Consider the following 17418-nt stretch of genomic DNA (forward strand, 5'->3'; position numbering starts at 1 on the left):
CAAGAAAACACCAAAGTGAATGTGAGAAGAGACTCTGAAACTTGATTTTGAACATAGAGAAGATAAAGCAAATTAAAAAAATGATGAAGTAAAAATTTCAAAAAGTAGCTCAAGAAGACAAAGTCAAATATTATAATGAAATGTGTAAAGACCTGGAATTAGGAAACCAAAAGGGAAGAACATGTTCAGCATTTACTCAAGCTTAAAGAACTGAAGAAATAACTGAAGCCTCAGGCTGCAACATTAAAAAGGATTCTATGGGCAAAACATTGAATAACATTGGAAACATCAAAAGAAGAAGGATGGAATACACCATCACGGTACTAAAAGGTATTGGTTGATGTTCATTCATTTTAAGAGGTACCATGTGATCAAGAACTGAAGGTATGGAAGAAATCCAAGCAGCACTGATGAAAAAATTAGGCTCCAGGAATGGATGGAATGCAAATTGAAGTATTTCAACAAACTGATGGAGGACTGGAGGTGCTCACTTGTCTATGCCAAAAAATTTGGAAGACAGCTACCTGGCCAACTGATTGAAAGGGATCCATTTGTACCTATTCCAAAGAGAAGTTACCCAACAGAATGCGGAAATGATTGAACAACATCACTAATATCACATGCAAGTTAAACTTTGCTTAAAGTAATTCAGAATTGATTACAGCAGTACATCCACAGGGAAATTCAAGCTGGATTCAGAAAAGGATGTGGAACACAGGATATAATTGCTGATATCAGATGGATTCTGGCTGAAGGTAGAGAACACCAGATGGATGTTTGCTTGTGTTTTATAGACTATGCAAAGAACTCCACTCTGTGGATCATAGCAGACTCTGGATAAAATCGAGAATAATGAGTATTCCAGAACACTTTACTGTGTTTATGAGGAACCTGAACATAGACCAAGAGGTGCTGAATGGTTTAAAACCAGGATAGGTGTATATCAGGGTTGTATCCTTTCACCATACTTATCCAATCTGTATGCTGAGCAAATGATCCAAGATGCTCGATTATATGAAGAAGAACGTGGCATCAGTATTGGAGGATGTGTCATTGACAACCTGCGATATGCAGATGGGAACACACTGCTTGCTGAAAGTGAAGAGGACTTGAAATTCTTACTGACGAAGACCAAAGACTACTGTGTTCAGTATGGGTTGTACCTTAGTGTAGAAAAAAATCCTCACACTAGACCAATAAATAACATCAAAATGAATGGAGAAAAGACTGAAGTTGTCAAAGACTTCATTTTCTTGAATCCACAATCAATGCTCATGGAAGCACCAGTCAAGAGATCAAACACCAAACTGCGTCAGTCAAATCTGTTGCAAAGGACTTTCATTACAGTATTAAAGAACAAAGATGCCAGTTTGAAGACTAAGGTGCGCCTGGCCTAAGTCATGGTATTTTCAATAGCCTCATATGCATGTGAAAGTTGGACAGTGAATACGGAAGATTGTAGAAGATTAGATTACTTTGAATTATGGTGTTGGCAAAGAATGTTGAAAATATCATGAATTGCCAGAAGAACAAGCAAATCTGTCTTGAAAAAAGTACAGCCAGAATGCTCCTTAGAAGTCAATATGGTGATACTTTGTTTCTTGAGCTTTGGATATATTATCCAGGAGGGACCAGTCCCTAGAGAAGGGACATCATGTTTGGAAAAATGGAGGGTCAACGAATAAGAGGAAGACCCTCAACAAGATAGATTGGCACAGTAACAATAGCAGTGGGCTCAAATACAACAACAAGTGTGGGGTGTCACAGGACTGGTCAGTGTTTTGTATTGTTATGCATAAGGTCACTGTGAGTCAGAACTGATTAGATAGTAACAATAACAATTGCATCTAATACAATGCTCAAAGTTTTTTAAATTAACAATGACAAAATTTCATTTTCTAGTGGAATTATGGTAAGAAAAATGTTTTTAGACCAAATCAAAATGCTAATTTTTTAGCTTTGAAAACTTACATATGATCACTCTAAATTGTTCATTCAGACATATAAAGATAGCTGAAATGCTGAGGCATCATTAACAATATGCTTTCATAGTTCATTGTTCTAAGGAAAAAAGTCTTAATTTTTTTGAAATTTTAATGTATGAGGGTAAGTAAAAAAGTACTGTTACTTTGGTAAAGTTGCCTTTCTCATCTCAAAGAAGGCAGAATGGTAACAAAAAACACAGGGAAGAAATTGGATCAGTGATGTTATATTGTGGGGATTGCAATCAATGAGATGAAGCAAAATTGTCTGTGACTTATTGAATGTAAAACTGATGCTCTGTTCTGTAAACCTTCACTCAATTCACAATAAAAATTAAAAAAAGAAAGTAATGCTACTAGGGTTCCAGTCTATACATGCAAAACTTTATTCCAAATAAAATACATTTAAACATTTGTCTGCTATGAGTGGATAACTGTAAACAAATTCTCTCAGTAACACACATGTCCTGCTAGGGTGCCTTAAAAAAAAAAGTTCAGTCAAAACAGTGGCTTCTGGAGGGTTCTGCTGGGTCAGTTAAATTCAAGATAGAAAGGTCAGTTTAAAAGATTATCAGATTACCCAAGAGGTAATCTGTGTTGAATGAAGTACAACCAGAATGCTCCTTGGAAGCTAGGATGGCCAGACTTTGTTTCTCATACTTTGGACATATTATCAGGAGGACCAGTCCCTGTAGAAGGATATCATATTTGGTAAAATGGAGGGTCAGGGAAAAAGAGGAAGACCCCCAACAAGATAGATTGGCACGGTGGCAGCAGCAGTGGGCTCAGGTGTAGAAACGATTGTGAGGTTGGCACAAAACTCGGCAGTGTTTCATTGGGTTGCTATGAGGTGGTACTGGCGCAATGACACCTAACAACAACAATCTTGATAGCTATTCTCAAAGGACACATGATGAAAAGGACTTATTAATGAGAAGTTTTAAGAAAATTGAAAACTGCATTGGTGAGAAAAAGGCCAGGAAAGCTGCACCCAGGAATTCCTTCCATCACAACAATGCACCTGTTTGCTTGTTCTTGGAGAGTAGCAAGGGCTGTCCTACACAAACTTCATTGGAAAACCTTACTCTATCTACCCTGCATCCCTGATGTTGCCCCTTCAGACTTCTTTTTATTCCCCACACTCAAAGAACATTTCAAAGGTATATGATTTTAGTCCTTTGAGGATGCCCAAACTGATGTTTTGACACGTTGTAAATCCAAGAGTGCCAAATTCTTTGGAGAAGGGTTAGAGAAATGGAAACACTGTCTTTGGAAGTGTATAGACCTAGGTGAAGGATTTGTTGAGAAACAGCAGCTTCACATTTTGATATTTTTGTTTAATAAAGGTTTCTATGATTTTATAGTAATACTTTTTGACTTACCCTCTTATTAGAGAAACATGAGAGAATAATTTCAATGTTTAGTTTGCTTTGCAAAATGGTAGCACTATTTTTTTTTCATTTGGAAACATCTATTATTTATTTATTTGCAATTGTATCTAAGGATGGTGCATTTAAGGAATTGTAGGACTCAAAGGTTTTACTTATATCATAGGCTTGTTCTAACCACTTGCCGTGTTCATTATATATGTTATCTTGAAGTAGGAATGAGGGGTACAAAAAGATTGACCACTTCACCATCCTAAGTTCTACTATTATTGTTAAGTGCCTTCGAGTTGGTTCCAACTCATAGCGACCCCGCAGAGCATTTCCAAGGAGTGGCTGGTGAGTTTGAACCACCAACCCTATGATTCAAACTGACTTTGTGGCCCAGTGCTTATCCTATAGCACCACACTAGGACTCCAAGTTCTGTTATGTTTTTGTTAAGTGCTGTCAAGTGGGTTCCTATTCAGTGATCCTGTATAGGGTTTCCAGTGAGCAGCTGGTGGGTTTACAGTCCAGTGCTGATTCTATAGTGCCACACCAGGGCCCTAAAAAAAATGGCCAGGATTCTGTAGATTCATTTCAATTTTTGAGTCCACATAAATGGCTAAAACACTTTCAGTTCCTCTTCTGGCATGTGCAGCAGGCTACCATTAGAGTACTTATTGCTGAGATTAGTTGAATTATTGAAAGTTTTGAGTTTTTTTCAACTTGTAACATTCTAACTTTCTAAAGAATTATATTTAATGAAACATTTGGTTAATTTTTTTTTTCCAGGATGATAAGGGAAATGTTGTCTTCGGACTTTATGACTGCCAAACCAAACAAAATGAGGTAAAAAGTCACCACAAATCACGTGTCACTCATTGGTTACTTTACTGTTTTTAGATCTTTCCTTCTTTCTGTTCTTCCTTTTCCCAGATACACATCTCAGAAAAAAAAACATTTTCTAAAAATTTAGTTTCTATTTTGTTGTCTGCCTTCTCTTCTCTCTTTTACCCTCTCTTGGCATTGCCAGCTTTAAAATATTTTTAAAAAATTCTTTTTCAAGATACAAGAACTCCTGGACCAAGATAGAAATTCACATTTAACTGAGATATATGCTGTGGACTTTTAGTCCTCTGAGATTTAAATAAAATAAGATCAAACCAAATTACCCAATATTTTGTAGGAGTGTAGGGGGTCCAATGGCCTCAAAGCTCCCCTCCCAAGAGCCTTGCAGATGGGGGTGGGAGTGGGCCAGTCTTTTTTTCCATGGTAATTGTCTAGGGTGGGGTGGTTGTTGTCCACAGTTTTTTTGTTTTGCTAGGTTTTTACTTTCCTGGACCCTCAGCTATAAATAGTAGGTTTTTGTTGAGACTTTTTTTTTGGTCTATTCCTGTTGCCATTTTTAGGTTATTTGCTTCTTCAGCTTCAATCCTGGGATATATGAAGCAAAAAGCAAACCCAGGGAACTCACCACGAGACATTCCTCAGGACATCCCTAGTGGTCTGCCTCCTTCTTTCTACTTTTCAGAGCCTCCTTAGGTTTGTTGTTTTATCCAACGTCCAGAGATTTCTAGCTATACTTAGTGGGAGGAAGAGGGAGAATGGATTCCACTTTACCTTGGTTTTTCTCTCTGAAGTGTTGACTGAATAATCTGTCTTTACAGTGGCCAAATGGGAAGCAAGGTCTACTTATTCATAACCAAACAAGTTCCCAATACCTTTGCTCCCTCATGCCCTTTTTCCCCTCCTTCCATGCCCCTTTATGCAGTCCTTCTTTGTTAGTGCGTACAAGAGTGGGTACACTCTCAACTGGTGAAATACAAGTGAATAGTGGACTTAGTTTAAATTTGAGACTTAAGCTTTTCTCTTTTCCACTGGGTTTGGTGATAGGCAAAGAAAGGTCTGGAACTTCTGTAGCTTGGGAGAATAGAGCTTGGCGTTATCTGGGTGGCTGGCCACTATATGGAGGCTGAAAACTGATTTAACCCCAAAAGCCAAGAGATTGGGATTTCCAGCATAGACCATACCAATTCTGAAGCCATCTACCCTATTCTATTCAACTCCCTGAGCCTTTTTATGTAAACCAGCTCAGGGCAGATTTTTTTGTTGCGAAGAATTCTCATGCTTGACTAATTTTTTTTTTTTTAGACTACTTTTTGACCCAGAAATTCCACTTTGCAGGGTGTTTTTTTGTTTGTTTGTTTGTTTTGAGTCTACAAAATGAGTATACAAATTCACAAAGATGTATATAAAGGAAAGTTCATTGTGATCACTGTAGTTCCTTGAAGTAGGAAGTGGTCTAAATGCCTTTCAGTAAGTTCTTTGGAAATCCATGCACCCATTAAAGATGAAAGGATTAAGACATGTATAAATGTATAAGGAAGCTTCAAAAACCTTCATGGAAAAAATCCATTATCTTTCAGTTTCATTTTTTCATGCACTTTTTGAAGCTTCCTCGTATATTGGCATAGAAGGCCCTCCAAAGCATTGTTACATGAAAAATTAACTTGCTAGAGAAATACACTCCATATTAAAAAAAACAACAACAACAAAAACTTGCAAGAAAATGATGCGATATGTCTGTATAAATGCCTAATGAAAACAGATGATCTGGGAGGTTGCCGAGCCCATTGTAACCGAGTCTCCTTTGGGAAGGGAGTGGGGGCTGGGTGAATATAATGGAAGGTTTGACCTTTTTATTTGTTAGTGTTTGCATCTTTCAAGACTGAGATTGTGTTTATGTATTATTTTATAGTCAACAGCATAAAACATTAAAAATTATACTGACACATCCATGGTTCTTATAAACTGAATCCCTCAAATAAAGCAAGAATCAAAAGAACCCAAAACTTCTCATGTGAATTCAGTACCTTCATATTAACACAAGGTCACTTTCTGGACCTTTCCAGCCGTTTTGTCTTCCCTGACCACAGGGCTTCAGTGTGTTTACAATGTTTCTTAGTCTGCAGGTACTAACTACCTTCTAATACTTGTGCTCATCACCATTTCTCTTTGCCTCTCTCCTGTGTCCTTAAACTCCTCTTGCTCTCTTTTATCCTTTGATTGCACTCCTTTGAGAGAGTTTGCTTAACATAACTGCGATTATCTCCAGTTCCTTGATGTGCACATAACATTCTCCTTCTGAATGATCATTTTCATGTTCTTTAACTCAGTGAAATGGAAATTAGCAGCATTTAATAAATTTCAAACAGCATCAAGAAAATTAAAAAATAAAAAAGGAAAAATTAAATAAAGGTAAAGACTACTTTTGCCCATCTTCTAAATATGAGAGTCCTACACGAGATGTGTTTGTGAGTCTTTAAGGCACAACTAATGATATTATAATCAGTGTGTAATTTCTAAAAAACTTTTCTTGCTTCACTAATTATGACAGCTAACGCTTTAATACTTATTATGTGCAGCAGATAACGTAGTGCTGCAGATGGATCGCCTCACACTATCTGACAGCCTCATGAGATAGATATTATTACCATTCCTGTTGTATTGATGGGAGGATGCAGAGGTTGAATAATTTGTCCAGGTCACATGGTTAGCAAGTGTCAGAGTCAGGATTCGAACCTGAGTTTAGTATGGCTCCAAGATCTGTTCTCTTTTCCACTATGGTCTGTTGCTTCATAGCTAAATGTCAATGCCAAACACAATCTACCTTAATAAAGTTTTTTTAAGCAATTATTTGGAATTTCTCTATGTGAATAAACTAATTTATTAATGGCTCCTTAATAAGATCTTTTGCCACAATCATCTTTGGTAGAGAATTCAATGGAAATTGAGGGTCATATAATTGTTATTTAATGTGAAATGCCACTTTGAAAAAAATACTTTTATTCTCTCTCTTTTAAATAGCATCTCTATATCTTTGAGACAGACTTACAGGCTATCAGTTGCTCTATCAACAGTGAAAGAACTTTGCTTGGTAAGTTCAATGCTTTCTTCTATTGCTTCATGTCAAGAACTAAACTACATCTTTTAAGGATTTCGAAATACAAATGTGTTTCAAAAAGTTCATGGGTAATTCCATTATCTTTTATTCCATTTTTCCATAAATATTGGGAAGCACTCACATATTGGCTTTTCACAATATTAGATTATTATGCAATGTTGATTTTCTAGGATGTCAATGTTCTTAGTACATTCATTTGAAATCCAGTGGACTGTAGGTTCCACCTACAAAGATGGATGCTTTGTATTCTGCCTTTATCATTCACTGACAGATCCTTTGACCCTTTACTTATTTCAGGTATAAAATAGTGAACTTTAGTGAGCTACCAAGTGGATTGCTAATAGATGTTTTTTTCCCTTTTCTGTTAGCTACAAGTTTAGTTCAATCTACTAAAGAAGGAAGAAGAAATGAGCTTCAACCAGGTAATGAAATTATACTTTTTAGTGCATATTGACATATAAAGTTTTATTGGAATAGTAAGTTGAATTTCATGCATGTTTAGAAATAACCTTATCTTAGAATGAAAAGGCAAAGGTCATGGAAAGTGTGAACAAATCTTTAAAAAAAATTTTTTTTCAAGTAAACAGGAAATTATAGAAAATAATATACCACGTAATTTTTTCTTATATGTGACTAAGCATTGACTAATACGTAATGCATTCTGAATAGTCTACCAATCTAAAACAAACAAACAAACTGAACCCACTGCGGTTGAGTTCATTTTGACTCATGGTGACCTTATAGGGTTTCCAAGACTGTAATATTTATGAGAGCAGAAAGCCACATCTTTCTCCCATGGAGCAGCTGGTTGGTTTGAACTGCTGACCGTTCAGTTAGCAGTCACACACTTTAATCACTGTGCCACCAGGGCTCCTTAGTCTACCAATACTAAAAATCATTTCTACTTAATGCCCACTTAATGTGATGCACCACCCCCCCCCCCTTTTTTTTTTTTGAGGGCAGGCTAAGGGAATGATCTGTCTATAAGTCAGTGTTGTTGTTAAGTGCCATTGAGTCGGTTCTGACTCATAGCTGCCCTGTGTAAGGTTTCCAAAGAGTGGCTGGTGGGTTTGAACCACCAACCTATTGGTTAGCTGTCCAACGCTTATCTTACAGCATAAGTATTTGTTTTTTTAGGTATCCATTCATAACTTTATAAGTGTTGAGTGTGGGTCAGGCACTGTGCATTGTGTTGGGGTTACAATGGGATACAAAAAGGGATGGTGGCTGTTCTCATGAGCAGTTCTCGTGGACCTCAGAGTCTAGACATGGGTTGCAATTCCAAATGCATGCAAGAACCAGAATGATCATGTGCATGAATGAAGCAGAATAAATGTAAGAAAAGTCAGGTGACCAAGGATTTTTATTTGTTTTTCTCAATTTTAACATAGTTGCTAAGACATTTTGTTTTCTTTAATGCACAAAAGAGCTATAGGCATGGATGAGCCTGGAGGACATTATGCTGAATGAACCATAAACTTGGGCAACCACAAAAGAACAAATACTAGATGAGACCACTATTGTTAAAAAGTCAAGAAAAGGTTTTCACACTAAAAGGAAAACACTAAGCTGTAGGGATTCTTGGGAGGAGGTATATATCACATTTTCAAAGTGCAGTCACTTCTCAGCTCTTTGTATTGCCATCTGGAGATGTAAATCAGTGGGGCCAGTTATTTCAGTTTATCGAGAATTTTATCAATTTATCAAAAGAAGTCTGGACTGTTTAAATCTTAAGTCTTCACTTATAATCTAATTTTAAAATCTTGGCTCAAATATTAAAAAAAAAAAAAAAAAAAATCTCAGCCAATGATAACATATAGACTAGAGCCAGTCTATGGACTATCATTTCACCCTCTGGTCTAGATCTCACACAAATATACTCTGATCCTGATAATTAGTAGATCTCACACAAATCTATTCTGATCCTGCATTACTTTGTAGGTTTTCTGGTTTTATGGCACTTAAATTCCTTCTTTTGTTAGCACAGCACAGTTCCTACTTAAATGTGGTTGCATGTGATGAAAAACCACTTGTACATACTTTCCACATGAGGCTTATGAGGCAGTCTTGGACTTCTTCTGACGCACACTTTCCCACAGAGCCATCTTAGAGTGACAGGGAAACCAGAGTGGAGTGTAGATGGGACCTTCTCAGGGATCTCAGTAGAAAAGTTTATGGGAGATGTCAGTGGGCAGGAGGTTTTCCCGAAATCTCAGCTTCTGTATTACCATCCTTGTTCACTCTTCCACCATGTTGCCTTGAGAACCGCGACAACTCTCTTCCCTCTTCTGTGCCATGTTATTCTCTTACCAAGCCCTTTAGCACTGTCTGCAACTTGTTGCATTAGGTACAGTTCTCCCTTCAGAAATGAGGGGACTGGTCTTGTTGTTAAGCACCATCAAGTTGGTTCCAACTCATTGCGACCCTATATAGCGTTTTTAAGGAGTGGCTGGTAAGTTTGAAATGCTGACCTTTCACTTAGCTTTCCAGTGCTACTACTCCAGTGCTCTGTAGCGCCACACCAGGACTCCGGGACTGGGCTAGCTTATGTAATATATGACCTATGACATTGGTGTCTTGACCCCCTCCAAACAAGAATATGGGCATAAGGGTATGGTTAGGTAGAGTGCTATCTTCTGGATTAATGCATCATTTTGCCAAGAAGGGAAAGGTTGTAATTGCTTGTTGTTCCTTTTGATTGTGAGGCTGGGCATCTATACACATTTTGAATCATCTCTTTGTGCTTTTCAGTTCTTCTTGGGCCTTGTACCTTTTAGCCTTGGAAATTCTTTATTATGCTGGTGAACAAAATCAATTCAACTCTGTTCTGACACCAGCTATAAATGTAGTACTTCTTTCTCTGACCTTAACCAGAGCTAGGTCAGATCTCACAAGGTAAAGGACACAGTCCTACAGACTGCCGAGTTGCTTAAGTCCTCAGAGACCAGCCACAATCTTGAAGGTTCCCATTACGCCTTCACTTCTGACCTGCTGGCTTCCGAATGTCAGTCATTAACTTGGGATTGATCTTCTGAGTCCCACTGCTATTTTGGATTTGTTCACTAGATTGGCTCACGAAAGACTTCTGATGTGGCACTGCTGTAGGATTAGCACTTGACTGCAAACCACTAGGTCGGCAGTTCAACCCACTAGCTGCTCCTTGGAAACCCTATGCAGGGTCGCTGTGAGTCGGAACTGACTCGACCACACTTAACAACAATAACAATAGCAAAAGTGACACACAAGTAGAAGTTTGGAAATGTTTCCAGTGGAGCTTCCATGTCCTCCCCAAATGTGCTACCTTCCCCTGGGCATCAATTTCTACCATTGATCAGGAAACTCATGCAGATTCAGTATTTATATCGGAGTCTTGTTTACACAGGCATGGTGGGTGCTGTCATTGCCCACATGGTTGAATTCACCTGCTGGCCCTCCTCCCCTGATGTCTAGCTAATGTTACCTGGTAGGTCTTTCTGGCTGACCAGCCCCTCCCTCTGAAGAGATAGCTTATTAGTATACTAAGTTATATATACACTAGGTAGATGTGGTCTTGAAGTCCCTCTATGAATAACACAAATACAGTCACTGGGGGAATTCTAAAGATTGAGAGGATTTTCCCTCTGTAACTAAAGACAAATACTACATTCTTTGCATAAGTTGCTTTTGTTGTAGGGCTTCCTAGGCGTAAAACTTTAGGGGAGCAGATCACTAGTTCTTTTCTGTCTTCAGTTTGGTGGGTTTGAACACCAGCCTTTTGGAAAGCAGCAGAGTTCTTAATTACTGCACCAGCAGTGTTCCTAATTAGAGTCTGTATGATGTTTACCATCTCTGCTTCATGGTCTTACAGAGTTGTTGTTGTTATGTGCTGTGGAGTCAGTTCCGACTTATAGCGACCCTGCACAGGATTTCCGAGGCTGTAAATCTTTACAGGAGCAGAAAGCCTCATCTTTCTTCCACAGAACGGCTGGTAGTTTCGAACTGCTGATCCTGAGGTTCACAGCCCGATTCATAACCACTACGCTACCAGAGCTCCTTGTCATACAGAGTAGCAGTGATTAATATATTATAAAAACTTTTTAGTAAGTTTTATTTGATTACATTAAATTTTCACTTGGCTATTCTTGCTTGGAGTCCTACTGTTGTATTATAGGATAAGTACTGGACTGCTAACTATAAGGCTGTTCAAATCCACCAGCCGCTCCTCAGAAACCTTATACAGGGTCACTATGAGTCACATCTACTTGATGACACTTAACAACGAATGCTTGCTCAGTCTTTAAAGTTTGATATATTTGTAGTGAGATTATGTGCTCACATCTTTTAAAATGTTAGAATGTTTTTAAGTTATTATGATGGATTCATCATAAACTAAACTGAGACCTGTTGCCTTTGAGTCAATTCTCAAAGAGTCATAGCGTCCCTAACAAACAGAGTAGAACTGTCTTGTAGGGTTCCCAAGGCTGGAAATCTTTATAGACGCCGTCTGTCACATCTTTGCCCACAGCGCAGCTGGCGGGCTGTAACCACAGACTAAGCTTTAACCACTGTACCACCAGGGCTCTTTTGGATACGTCATAACTGCATATTCTTCATTCACCTTTTAGAGGAACCACTGCTGTAAGAAGCAACTCTGCCCAGGTGTGATTTAGCAGTGGCTTACCTCAACTTCCTGCTTTTTGCCCAGAGCTCTTGGAAAAATCTGTTTACAGCCTATAGGTACACAACCTGGAATAGGGTTGGAAATAACATCTAATAAGGCAACACATGGTCATGGGGGGAAAGTTGCACCTCCTTTTCATTCCTCAACTGAATGAATAATTCTGAGATTCATTCCACACAGTTCAAGACTCCCAGCGGTTACCATATGCCCCATAAACTAGCTTACTCTTTTCTCCTGTCCCTCCTTACCAGCCCCATGTGGCTAGAGTCCTCCTGTCTCTTAAGATTAATTCTTGTCTTAGTTTGGGTTTCCCCATACTTAGGGCCCGAGACAAGAATTTGAGTACAGTTGGCTTATTTGTGGGATGATCTTATTTAAACAGAGACCTGACAGAAAGGAAGGAGCAAGCATGTGGCTATAGGGACAACACGCTCTGGAGAGTGTGAACAGTCAGCACAAAGGCCTTAAGGCTGGAGAATCCTTGGTAGATTCCAGTGTGCGGCACAGTGAGGAGGTCAGTGAGGCCGGAGTAGGGTGAATAAGACCTAGTGGTGAGAATTGAGGTAAGAGGATAAAGGGGATGAGGTGCAGGCAGATCAGGTAGTGCCTAGGAGGTCATTGTAAAGAATTTGGTCTTCACTGAGTAAAATGTGAAGCAATTTTGAGCAGAGGATTTACTTTATAAAAGGATCGCTGTAGCTGCTTTGTGGGAAATAGTGCTGTTGAGTTGATGTGTTCATGGTAGGGACAGACAAATAAGTTTGGCTTTGGACATGGTAAGTTTGAGATGCCTTTAGATGACAGGTTGTTGTTTTGTGTGCCGTGGAGTCGTTCCGACTCATAGCGACCGTACATTGGGTTTCCGAGGCTGTAAATCTTTACGGGAACAGACCGCCTCATTTTTCTCCTGTGGAACCGCTGGTAGTTTCTAGGCAGTTGTAAATCAAAAGTCCTTGTGAAAGGTTGGATAAGAGATAGAGCTTTGGGAGAGTCATTAGTGTATGGAAGGTATTGTCCATCATAGGTGGGCTTTATTTTGTTAAGATTTCAAAAACAGTGTAACTAACAAGTATTCTAGAATCTGATTTCAATTTGAATAAATATTTAGGTTTATTTTATCTGTCAGTAATTGACTTTATAAGTCATCTGATTATGATGTATGTTTTTGTATGTGTGCAATTTGCTGAAAATTATGTGTTAGGCTAATGGGAAAGCTGAAACTAGAACTAATGTCTCCAGAGTACAATCCAGAGAGTTTCCCAGCACACTGAGTATACAGAGTGTGTTACTGAAAGAAATTCCTGTTTGCAAATGTTTACTTTAATCAGGATTCTAGTCACTATTAGTTAAGTGTCTGTGCTGCCATAGAGAAGGGGCAAATTTAATGTAGGAAAACGGTTTCTGTCCTTGAAGATCCTCTTAGTTTTAAAGATAACTAAATTTAGCCTATACCTGATTACCTCATTTGGGTACAAATTCATGCTAAAAAGGCCCATATATAAGGTGATCTATTTCCCCAATAAGAAGTTTCCTCATCTCCAAATTGGTTTTTTTTTTTTTTTTTGTCCCCCCATTAGACTATAACATTTTAGGACAGGATATAAAATCTCAAATGTCGGCTTGCACTATTCAATATAGTAATTTAATGTCACACATTTAATATAACAAGGGGTCCTGGTAAGATTGTGGTTGTGTATAGAGCTGCTCACCACAGGTCAGCAGTTCCAATGGACCAGCCATTCCAAGGGAGAAAGATGAGGCTTTTTGCTTCTGTAAAGATTTACTGCCTCGGAAACACTATACAGCGTTGGAACTGACTGGACAGCACACAGCCACCATTACCATTTGATAGAACTCATTTTGGCTCCATGTGATAAGCACTGGACTGTGAACCACAAGGTCAGTGGCTTGAGCCCACCAGCCCCTTTGTGGAAAAAAGATAACACCTTCTGCTTCCGTGAAGATTTAAAACCTTGGAAACCCCATACAGGGTCACTATGACTGGGAAATTACTTGAAAGGCACTTCACAACATTAAAATGGAAATTTGTTTCGTCCCCCTTATTCTCACATTTCACAGAACATTTCTATTCTATTTATTTTCACATATATCTTTGACACCAAAATTGTTCTTATCCCTAAGGCCGTCGATTAAGCAGACTCCAAAAGTACTTCACCCTTGCCCCCTTTCCAGTCATTTACAGCCCTTTAGAATCAGTACAGGAGAATATCACTGGGATTTTTATCCTAAGTCACAAACTCACTTACCAAGTAACAGTGGTGTCACTAGAGAGGTGTGGTGGTGGTGGGGCATGAATCACAGTGGTGACAATTCTCAGAGGGGGTGACACCAAAATGACCATCTATAAAAATTTTGTGCAGTGTTTCAAAAAAATGTATTTTTAATAAAAATGTTCCTGTAGTTAGTTATAAAGGAACCCTGGTGGGGCAGTGGGTTAAGCATTGGGATGCTAACTAAAAGGTCAGTGGTCTGAAATCACCAGTTGTTTTAAAGGAGAGAGATGAGGCAGTCTGCTTCTGTAAAGATTGGCAGCCTGAGAAACCCTTGGAGCAGTTCTCCTCGGTCCTGTAGAGTTGCTGTGAGTCGGAATGGACTTGAGAGCAGTGGGTAAGCTAAGTTATAACAACAAAACATTTTTATGCAAGTCCAGCTTACATGTATTAATATACCTACCAGGCTAGAACTCTATGCTAATTTTCTATTTGAACTTTTGAATGTGCTCTGGTCAAAGCTGTCATTATTACCCAATTACAATGATGCTTCGAATCACATGGTTTCACCTGCACCTGCAACCGTGAACCGTTGTTTTTGTTGTTGCTATTGTTTTTTATAAGGAGCTCTGGTAGCATAGTGGTTATGAATCGGGTTGCTAATCTTAAGGTTGGCAGTTCAAAACTACCAGCTGTTTCGCAGGAGAAAGATGAGGCTTTCTGCTCCCGTAAAGATTTACAGCCTCGGAAACCCTGTACATGGTCACTATGAGTCAGAACTGACTCCACGCTACTTAACAACAACAAAATGTTTTTATAGTCACTGATTTTATTAGATTTTCTGGTGTTGTAGGTACAATTTTGTGGTAATTAATATTTGTAAACCTATATCAGTAACTTTTTTTGAGAATGAAGTACTAATTAAAGGAAAAGAAGGAGAAAAATAAAGGCAAGGTTTCTGTTCAGTTGCTAATAATGTTGTAATTCAGTATAGAAAGATTTTATAAAACAATTTTCTTGTTAGTATTCATATAATCTAAGAATTATTACATTTAAGCAATTTACAACAATACCAAATAACATTCTATGATTAAAATTGGTAATACACATTACTGTATGGTCTGGTATGGAAGGAGGTTCATGGGAGGTGGGAGGTGCACCATGAGCTACTGCACTGGGTACCACCAGACCTCGTGACATACTGCCAAACAACACTTGATTTTCATTCATGTTGTAGTTGTGGATTTATGATTCTACATAATAACTACTTACTGTCTTGCTTTGTCAAGTAATCTTTAAAAAAGCATGTTTACAGAGATTGCCAGTCCTTGTAATTTTAAGGTCATCGTCCAGAAATGATGGTTTTATGGCCTTTGTCACTTTCCACCTCCATTTTTAAAAGGTAAAGCCATAGTGCCAAGTTTCTTCCTTAAATACTGAAAGCTGCTACTGATTTAATTCCAGGTTGTTGTGCCCTCCCCAAATTGTATATTATTATTCAAAAGAAAGTCATTGAGAAAGCACCTGATAGTATGAGAGTCTTTACAAGAATTCAAGTATAAGACACATCATTGCAGGGGAGGGGAACTGTTGACCTAAATTTGGATATCGATGTTAACCTCCTTCTAGTCCATATCCGGGGGTTTCTTCCACATTGCTATCTGGTGTAACATTTGCTCAGTTGTGACACTGAGGAAGTAAATGGGTCTCTATCAGTGCTGCTATACACAAACCAAGCACAAGCCCTACAGATAGGTGCTGTCAACCATGACATGTTCATGCACCAGAACTATCTTTACATTCACATACACAAACAGTCTTTGCCATTGTGCTGCAGGACTGGAGGGAGACCCAGCTGAGCTGTGTTTGAGGCCAGGAGAGTTGGTGAGGCTATAGGACAGGACCTTGTTCCTCTCTCCATCCGTGTACATTGACTTCTCCCTTGTGCTGTTTTGTGCACCTACTTTGGGCTTAAGAAGTGTTAAAATAAATTTTATAGAAAATTACTTTTCTTTGTGGAATAGTTAATACAAAAGGTACTACATTTATATTATGTGGAAGACAAGCATATATTTCTCCTCATATTTTAAAGTTCTTAACTTTTAAATTCTTTAACTTTTTAGGGGTTAATGCCAAAAAGCTACAGAAAGTCCACACATGTGCTGCTTGTAAATTTTAGACTCTTATTACTGTAGAAGGAAAATGATATTAAACTCCAGTGTCTAAGGGACTCATACATTGCTGAGGAGAGTACAAAATGATACAACCTTTTTCTGAAGCTGCTTCTGTTTTAAATATGCTTTTTTATAAAGTAAATAACTTTCATAAGCCTGAAATTTGTCTCCCCTGGTGTCTGCTGATGCTTCCCGTTTACACTTGCATTTTCTGAGCATCTTGTGGGTTACATAATAAAATACAGCTTCTTCAGGAACCCTGAGGGGAAGAGCAGATTCTTTGCTAGGTTGATAGCTCTCTTAAGGTCCTGGAAACACCATACACCTGAAGGGTGGGCCTAGGTAAAGGACTGTAGTGTAAAGCACATCAAGGGACTTCATCATGAAGGGAGATTTGTTTTATCAGCTTACAATCAATGTATTAGGATTCACCAGCAATTCCTCTTGTTTTGGAAATTGTAATATGTAATAGTTTAGTCTTCATTATTGAAAGCTTCCTTTTCTTTGTAGGATCTAAGTGCTTAACTTTGTTAGTGGAAATCCACCCCATTAACAATGTGAAGGTGCTAAAAGCAGTGGATAGCTCTATTTGGGTACAGGTAAGTGAGTATGTAATTTATCACCTGTCTCATTAATCAAAAGGCATGAAGCCTTGAGGTAATGGTGTTTACAAAGTGCTTTCACACACATTATCACGTGTACCCCTCAGAACAGATGGGTAGGACTGAAAGTATCAGCTCTTGTTTTACAAACATGGAAAACAAGAACTTGAAGCTAGCCCTGCTAACTCTGGTAGGCCATGTGCTCTGACAGTAATGTAATGTTTTACATGATAAAATACCAAATATTAAAATACATTTGTGAAGAGTCTGGAAATTGTTTATTCATGTATATTCATGATTAACAGATTAAGCTCTATGAAAAAATGATTTCATTAATTTCTCATTTATCAAGCACTGTGTGTATAATGCAGATGGACTAGGTATATGTTCATGTGACTCCTCAGCATAATTTACCTGTGCCCAATTTCAAATTTGGC

General features: G+C 38.4%; 1 protein-coding gene across 1 annotated transcript in view; it reads left to right on the forward strand.

Moving 5' to 3' along the window:
- The window catches only part of GSAP (gamma-secretase activating protein), an 87507-nt gene that overhangs the window by 5285 nt on the left and 64804 nt on the right, over nt 1-17418 (forward strand). Inside the window, exons 3-6 of the mRNA XM_006834400.1 lie at nt 4143-4199; nt 7218-7287; nt 7683-7736; nt 16890-16978. Coding sequence (XP_006834463.1) covers nt 4143-4199; nt 7218-7287; nt 7683-7736; nt 16890-16978 — 270 coding nt within the window. The remainder of the gene's footprint in view (nt 1-4142; nt 4200-7217; nt 7288-7682; nt 7737-16889; nt 16979-17418) is intronic.

This window comes from Chrysochloris asiatica, unplaced genomic scaffold, assembly GCF_000296735.1.
Source record: "Chrysochloris asiatica unplaced genomic scaffold, ChrAsi1.0 scaffold00010, whole genome shotgun sequence".
Taxonomy (NCBI): Eukaryota; Metazoa; Chordata; class Mammalia; order Afrosoricida; family Chrysochloridae; genus Chrysochloris; species Chrysochloris asiatica.